This window comes from Sylvia atricapilla, chromosome 2 (genome assembly GCF_009819655.1).
Source record: "Sylvia atricapilla isolate bSylAtr1 chromosome 2, bSylAtr1.pri, whole genome shotgun sequence".
NCBI classification, from domain to species: Eukaryota; Metazoa; Chordata; class Aves; order Passeriformes; family Sylviidae; genus Sylvia; species Sylvia atricapilla.
The window spans coordinates 13675294-13682931 of NC_089141.1; the positions used below are offsets into that span (position 1 = coordinate 13675294).

Consider the following 7638-nt stretch of genomic DNA (forward strand, 5'->3'; position numbering starts at 1 on the left):
ATTTCAATCAACAGTAATTATCTGGAAAAGCATTCAACCAGAACAGATTCTTTCCTAATGAGAAGAACACCTGAAAATCCTGCGTAGATGCAACTCCTTTTAGTAGGAGAAACATTTCCAACAAAGAAAAAGAACAGGAATTCTGACCTCCTGCTTTGGGGGAACAGTGGTGGGCAATCTCACCCTTCTGAGCACAGACCATTTTACAGTAACTCCAGCACCACCCACAGGTAACAGCTCATCTCTGGAACAAAATAACAGAGCTGGCACTCTCGTGGCTCTTGCCTCTGTCACTGCCTGGGTAGAGGAATGTCTGGTGGGATCTCAGAGCTCTTCTCAAGGAATATCACTCAAGGATGCTTGTCTAGTACCAACACTGTACTAGCATAAAGTACCCGCTTTACTGACATAAAGAACTTATGGACATGGTCACCACTGCTGGATGGCTTTATTGAGTGTCTTGAACCACGTTTCCCCCAAAGGGCATCCCCTAATTTCCAACTTGCAAATGAAATTAGAGGCCTTCTTATTGTTAAAAGTCTCCACAGCGCCAAGTCTTCCACCATCACCACCAGAAATAAGTCATGTTTTCTGTGGCCCCCTCAGGCTTCTATTGAGGAACCCAAAACATGTCTTTTTCAGGGTATTTCCATACAATTCCCAGCTCCTCCACCCTTCCTCCACACTGACTGCAAAATACCCCAAGTACTGTAGGAACCAAGTAAGAAATCACCATCAGCAAGTTCTTCAGGCACAAGAGAAGAAGCAGCTTTCACCAGGGCATAATTAACTTTTGGAATCAGGGCACCTTTAGCACATGAACCATCCATAGGCTCCTTTACCTGGACGCAGTATTTCTACAACACTGGTGGTTTGCACACTTTCAGCAGTGAAATGGGCTCCAGATCAGGCTCTGGAGCCCTCACTTCCTGCCAAAGCTAGATGACACTTTCTGGTCTGTAAAGTCTGTATTTCCACCTTCTCAGGTGGAACAGCGTTGACCCTTCCAAGCTCTTTGTGCAGTGATATCCACCCCCAAAAAATGTTTTCAGCAAAACGCTTTTTCACAGGATACAACTGCATTCACAGACAACTTCCATGATCTCTTGAAGGCTTTCACAAGCAGGATCAAAATGCTATGTAGCATCTTACAACAGAGATCTCAGTGTTGTTGAAAACTCAGTAGCTCTTCAATTCTTTTGCTCTCTCCATCTCTGGTCTTCCCTGGGCATTGTTTTCTGTTTGGTCTAAGATTTCAGTCATATTGAGCCTGGATTGCCTAAGGAGAGAAGAGAGTGCAAAGCAAGTTTATGCCTGTATCCTCCTGACAGAGACATGACTGCAGAATCCAAGCTCTTGCATTTTTTTTTCTAGAACTAGTGGGTAAGTTTCAGTAATTCACATGACCAGTGTCATGGCCTTTTTTTCCCCAAGCCTCCAGCTATCCTCTTTCCTTCCTCTCTCTCATAGGGATGGAAAAAAAGCAGAAATGAAGGAAAGACTGGAAGGGGCAGAAGTGTTCCTCACCACTCTGCCACCTTCTGTTCATACTGCTCCCTGCGCTCACGACTCCTCTTCTCCTGCAAGGTCTCACCAGCCAGGCCACACATTGCCATTAGGAGGCCTCCTGCAGGAACCCTGAAGGAGGAAAGCAGAGAAGTCACCAGTCACCCAGGGGACACACAACAGCAATAAATTACTGCCATCAGCAAAAGGAGACTGCAGGGGCCAGATGCTGCATGAGGGGAGCATCACATTCCCCAAAACTCCCATCACACGACAGACTGAGGTACTCCTGTTCTACTGTAACCCACCAACCACAGCCTTCTTCAGCTGTGACTCACTGGAGCCCCTGTGATAACATATTTTGAATTTACTCATTGACAGGCACATACAAGACAAAGGAGTGGAAGGATTTATGGTGCCCAATGAAGACCCCATAGAACACCTAAACCATATTTCAGACAGTGACACTCCTGCTCAGCTTCTATCCAGCTCTGGAAGCGCTTATGTTTTCACTGGCAAAGCTCCCTAGGCTGCTTCCAGGCATCCTGATGGTGCCAAGCAGCACAAATAAAGCTCATCCTCTTCTTCAGGTAGAATCCCCAGATTCACTTGAGAGGATATTTACAGGTCAGCACTGCTTGGAAAGTGAGATTTCTCCTGAGTTAGAGGTGATTGTCCAGAAGCACAGAACCTCTGAGAGAGAAACATGAGTTCCTCCATGCCCCAGAGAACTTTAGGAGATTCATGACTGCAAGACACACATGAAGACATGTGTCACCTTACAGTCCAGCCATGGAGCTGCTCCCTCAGTGTTTCCTAATGGCTGCTGCTTCACATTTTAGCTTTGGTGGAGCCTATGTTGTTCCCTCTAATAAGCAAACAGCAGCAAATAAGATGCTCTACTGAGAGCACTGAGCTCTCACTACTGAGAGAGCAGCAAAACACAAAACAAGAAACGAAGAAGAAAAGAAAAACAGTTTAAAGGTTGGAAGAAAAGTGATCATGATGAGAGCCCAAGAGAGATACAGAAAATCCCCCAAGGCAAGAGAGGAAGGGAAGGAAGCTCCTCGGCCCCACCTGTGATCCCAGGCTCGGTGTGTGCAGCAGTCACAACTCACCCAAATGCCGTCCCAAACACAACGCCACCTGCCAGGCCCTGCAGGCCCAAGTGCATTCTGAACAGGGCTCCTGTGAAGGCTAAAAAAAGAACAAACCCACTGAAACTAGAAACAGCCCCACCACAAACATCTCTCACCAACATAGCGAGTTGCTTTGCCGCATTTCTCTTCTCCATGAGCTGAAATCTGCTTTTAACAGAATAGAAACAAAGTGCCATGGCCAGTGGGACAGACCCTGACCACACAGTCACCACGGTCTCTGCACTGAAACATTGTACAAAGTTCTTTCTGCTCCAGAAAAACTGCCAAAGTTCTTCCTGTATCACAGAAGTATCTCTCTAGGCTGGAGCATGATCTCCCTCACCCTTTTTTCTGTTCAACAACAGCTAATAATAGTAGCTGCCATGTAAGGCAGAAAGGATCAGTCAAAAGTGTATCCAACTGTAAGAGCAAAAAAAGCTTGTAAAACTGAACAAGCAGATCACTTACCCAGAGCCCTGTTGCCAAAAGTGGGCATGCAAGACTTAGCATGAAAAGGGCAACCTATAAACAGTGTGCTGGATTGTTATCAAGAGTGGAAATAAAAAATGCTTTCCCTGTTAAATAGGTGCTTATGAGAACAGGTTATGCACCAAGTGTTGCCTTTACCCCACATAAGCATTTTTCACCCAAAATACTCCAGCAAGTATTTTGAAGATGAACTGATAACCACAAAACTCCCCAATGGTTTCAGCAGTGCATCAGTGTCTCTGTTACAAATACAGGCACGCAGCAGGCAAACAAGGGAGCAAGGTCAGTGGAACAAGAAGCAAAACTCAAGAGCACAGAAGCTGCTAGGACTCTTGCTCACAAACATAAGCACACAAGGTTAGAGCACTCTTACCTCCTGCTGCAGCAAAATTACTGATGGTGGTTTTGTCGCGGTACGCGGACAGGCCCGTGCTCACCACGCTGCAAAGGTAAGGCACAGACGTCAGCAGTTGCACAAGGAACAGGAGAGGTAGCAAAACACAGCCTGAAATAAAGCTGGATTTCATTAAGGCAGCCCTCAGGTTGCCTCTAACTGCCTGGTTGCCCATCTGTTCAGAGCACACACATGCCAGCCATGCTTCTCTGCCTTTACTGCAGGCAGCTGCACAGACACAGGCCAGGGAGTATCAGAGATCCTGAACTGGATCTGAGATGTTCTTTCTTTCTTTAATCAAAGGTTTTTCTTTCCTATCAGACAGAATCATAGAATCAGAATGGTTTAGGTTGCAAGTAATGTTAAAGATCATCCCGTTCCAAGCCCTCACTGTGGGTAGAGACACCTTCCACTGGACCAGGTTGCTCAGAGCTCCATTCAGCCTGGCCTTGAATACCTCCAGGGATGGGGCATCCCCAACTTCTCTGAACTGCCTGTCCTAGGAACATATAATATAGTCAAGGATAAAAGAACTTGAGCAATGAAAAGGTCCTATCAGTCAGTCCTGATGTAGGACATGTACCCCAGAAGCTGATCCATGTGTCGTAAGATCTTGCCTTGTAAACAGTTCCCAGTACAACAGCATAAGTCACACTCATGGACATGAGCAGGGTCACCTACTCTTGTGGCATCAGATTTCCCTCTGGGCTAGGTAAACCAGCTCTTCCTAAAACATCAGCTAAGCCCCAAACCCCTCTGTTCTCAGTACAGCAGCCACATACTCCCCAGCCTCCTGCATGACATTGACAAGCCAACAACAATCCTCCTCTCCTCTCCAACACAGATAAACCCGAACAATTTGGGTTCTAATTATGAAACTTAAAGTTTTCACAAATGCAGGACGGAATTTTCAACTTGGGCTTTACAGACACAACGCTGAGCAGCAAATCGCGTCGTTTAGAGCCTTTTCCAAAGGGCTGGTGAAAAAGGGGCTGATCTGAATGCAGGGGAGACACCTGGTGGAGGATGACGAGGTTACATGTCAAATCCAAAGAAATCCAGGAAAACCCAAAGAAATCAAAAGCTCCAGGAGAGAAAGCAAATAGCACGCTAAGTAAGCCTAAAAACAGACACTAAACTAAAAGCAGCCACAGAAACCAAGAGACATTGAGGAAGAAATTCAGAAAGGAACAAAAAAATTAGGGAGACAGAAATATAAAATAATGCCAGTCAATACAGTGGGATGTTAGAAGCAGAAGGTGAACTTAAACAGAACATACCTGCAGAGAGAGAGTCAATGCAGGTTTAAATTTATAAATTTACTAGTTTGAACAACAGAGAAGAAGATATTTCTAGTTTAAAAGGGCTTTGGTCAGAAGACCATGCTTTGTTTGATGTTCTATTGCCAGAAATGCACTGAAAACACCCAAGGGAAGAAATCGGGGAAGCAGAACACTCTCTGCATTGGTTTTGTGTGCGTAGGAAAAATCTGAAGGCCTAAACAGGTACATAGAACTGGTAGGTCTGATAGTCAACAACTGCTCAAGAACAAGACAATCCCCTGCAAGTGTCTGGGGACACCTGAAGAACAAAGAATTGTGAGTACCACCAGTGTATACAAACTAATGTAATGAGAGTAATGAGACATAGCAGAAAAGACAAAAATCAGTGTGGGTTAGAAAGCACCTCCCAAAACTGCCAACATACTTTAACACTCCCTCAGAGAAAAAGCACAAAAAGACATGAAGCAAAAGCAGAAAGCAGCTGTCAAGAAAGGGAAGAACAGTATTCAAGTCAGCAACAGTGGGGATTAGATGTACAAACGGGGCTTTTCCACGTTCAGGGTTTGTGTTGGTTCAGTAAAGATGAGAATTCTGGGGCAATTCTCAAAGGTTAAACCCTCTTCACACTCCTGCCTGATCAACCAGACTCAAGTGAAGGCAACACCAGGAGCCTCAATCAATGACCAGGGCTGTGGGCACGGAGAGCTCCTGCCACTGGTGCTGAAGGACAAGCAGAGGGCAGCTCTCCTCCCTCGGCCACCAGGAAACACTCACTTGAATATCGTGGCGAAAGCCGTGACCCTCCAGCTCCAGCGCCAGCCGTAGCGAATGAAACTCCGGAGACCAGCACGGTGTGCAGATTGCTGAGGGGACAGAGGGGACATGTCACAGGTCACAGCCCCCTCCTCCTGCTAGCACTGCCAGCCCGCTGCAAGCCAGTCCCTGGGGACTGGTAGCCCAGCTCTGATCAAGTCACCCACCTTCGGAGGAAAAGCTGCTCCCAGCCACCAACAGGAAAACCAAGAATCAATTCCAGTTTTTAATTCCAAAAATTAGAAATGTTGCAATTAATACCAGGATACTATTTATATTTCCTCTTCTGGTGCTGGTTCAGATATACCAGAGAGTTGCCAGAGCGAAGCCCAGCAGTGGCAATTTGCAGGTCACCACATAAGAGGCCAAATTTAATTTTGAGTGATGCAAAATTTACATCAAGCAGATTTTTTAAGGGGTTTTCTTTCTCATAATCCAGGTAACCAACAGTTTAATTGAACAACAAACACCTAGAAGTTCAATACATCTATAAAATGTCACAAATGTTCTTTGTTGTGCTGCTGTTCTAAAAGAATTTTAAATGTTCTCAAAATGACTCACATTATTAAGACGAGTACAATCCCAGTTTGATACTATTAAGTCTCCTGTCAGCACACTAAAATTTAAAAGCAGAAAGCCTTTTCGGGACGTATTAATCAGTTAACAGAGCGGTAAACTTTGTTACCAACTTTCTCTGCAAGGGAAGGACACTTTTCTAAAGCTGACCGCGTGCAATCTGGTTAACGGGGAGCCGCTAATTCCCGCCTGCTTAACGCACTCACACGCTCCCAGCAAACTTTCCGTGCCGGAATGGGGCAGACACACGCCTCCCAGGAACACGAGGCACCCGGCCCGCTGCGGGCTCCGGTGACAGCCCAGCCCGCGCCTCTCAAGGGCACCTTCCAGGCGCGGCGCCTTCCCGAGGCCCAGCCCCGGGGCGGCGGGCGGTGCCCCGCGCTCCCCCTGCAGCCCCCGGGCCCGTACCACGGCATCGGCGCGGTTCTGGAAGATCTCGCCGTGGCTGCTCTCGATGAAGGCCTTGCGGGCGCTGACGAAGGCAGGCAGCCCCCCGTAGAGCCAGCCCACCAGGCCCGCCGTGAAGGCCGACTTGACGATGTTCACCGTCTCCTCCGGGTACCGCTGCTGCTCGCTGCAAGAGAAGGGCAGCGACGGGCGCGGGGTCGGCACGGCGGGACCGCCACGACCCAGCCCCGCAGAGCCCCCACCCGGCCCATTCCGTCCCGCCCGAGCCCGGCCCGGCGCTCACTCTCGCCGCCAGAGCTCGCTGAGCCGCTCCCAGCCCGTCTGCGGCAGCGGCGCGGGCCGGCCGAACCCCGCCGGGGCTCCGGGGAGCTCCGCCATGGCCGAGCCGGCGGCAGCGGCGGCGCCGGGCGGGAGCGGCAGCGCCCCCTGCGCCCCGGCGGGGCACGGCACGGAGCGGGGGGCTCGGCACCGCTCGGAACCGCCCGGCCCCTGTGAGGGACAGCGCTCTTTCTGATTAATGACTCCAAACATTTCTCCTCTTGTGCAGGGCGAGGTTTATTCCCCACCCTGAGCTGAATTTTGGGGACTGCAATGCCCGGTTCGGGTCAGGCAGAGGGGGTGCAGCCCCCGGGCTTTGAGGCCGCTAGGAGGCAAATTCCTGCACGCGAGATGGTGCTGTGTGTCTCTAGGGGACATCAGTTCATCACTGAGCACTCGGACATGGACGATACCTCCTGCTACTGGGAGAATTACGAATTCCTGGGCGGCTCTCAGGGTGCTCATTGCCTTCCCTGAAACAACTGCCTCTGTGGTGAATTCCCCCTTCCCCCGGGGAAGGTCTGATGGGGCATTCCCGGCTCCACTGCGCTGACACAGATGCAGCGGTCGTGTATTGGGTGTCATAAACTACCCAAGACGCCTGAAGTGCCCCCAGACTCATTTCTGAGGCCTTTCCCCAAAGAAGGGAAAGCTCCCCACCAGAGGAGGTGCCTGGGCTTTCCCACCGAGCCTGTATTTTAATCCACAGGAT

General features: G+C 49.1%; 1 protein-coding gene across 1 annotated transcript; it reads right to left on the reverse strand.

Moving 5' to 3' along the window:
• Positions 1–432: 432 nt before the first annotated feature.
• TIMMDC1 (translocase of inner mitochondrial membrane domain containing 1) lies at positions 433–7000 on the reverse strand. The gene is made up of 7 exons (XM_066340885.1): positions 6892–7000; positions 6609–6774; positions 5586–5674; positions 3508–3575; positions 2625–2703; positions 1528–1638; positions 433–1279 (listed from the first exon to the last, which is right to left on the reverse strand). Exons 1-7 carry the CDS (start codon positions 6984–6986, stop codon positions 1180–1182), a joined length of 708 nt encoding a protein of 235 aa, XP_066196982.1. The 5' UTR covers positions 6987–7000; the 3' UTR covers positions 433–1179.
• Positions 7001–7638: the final 638 nt, after the last annotated feature.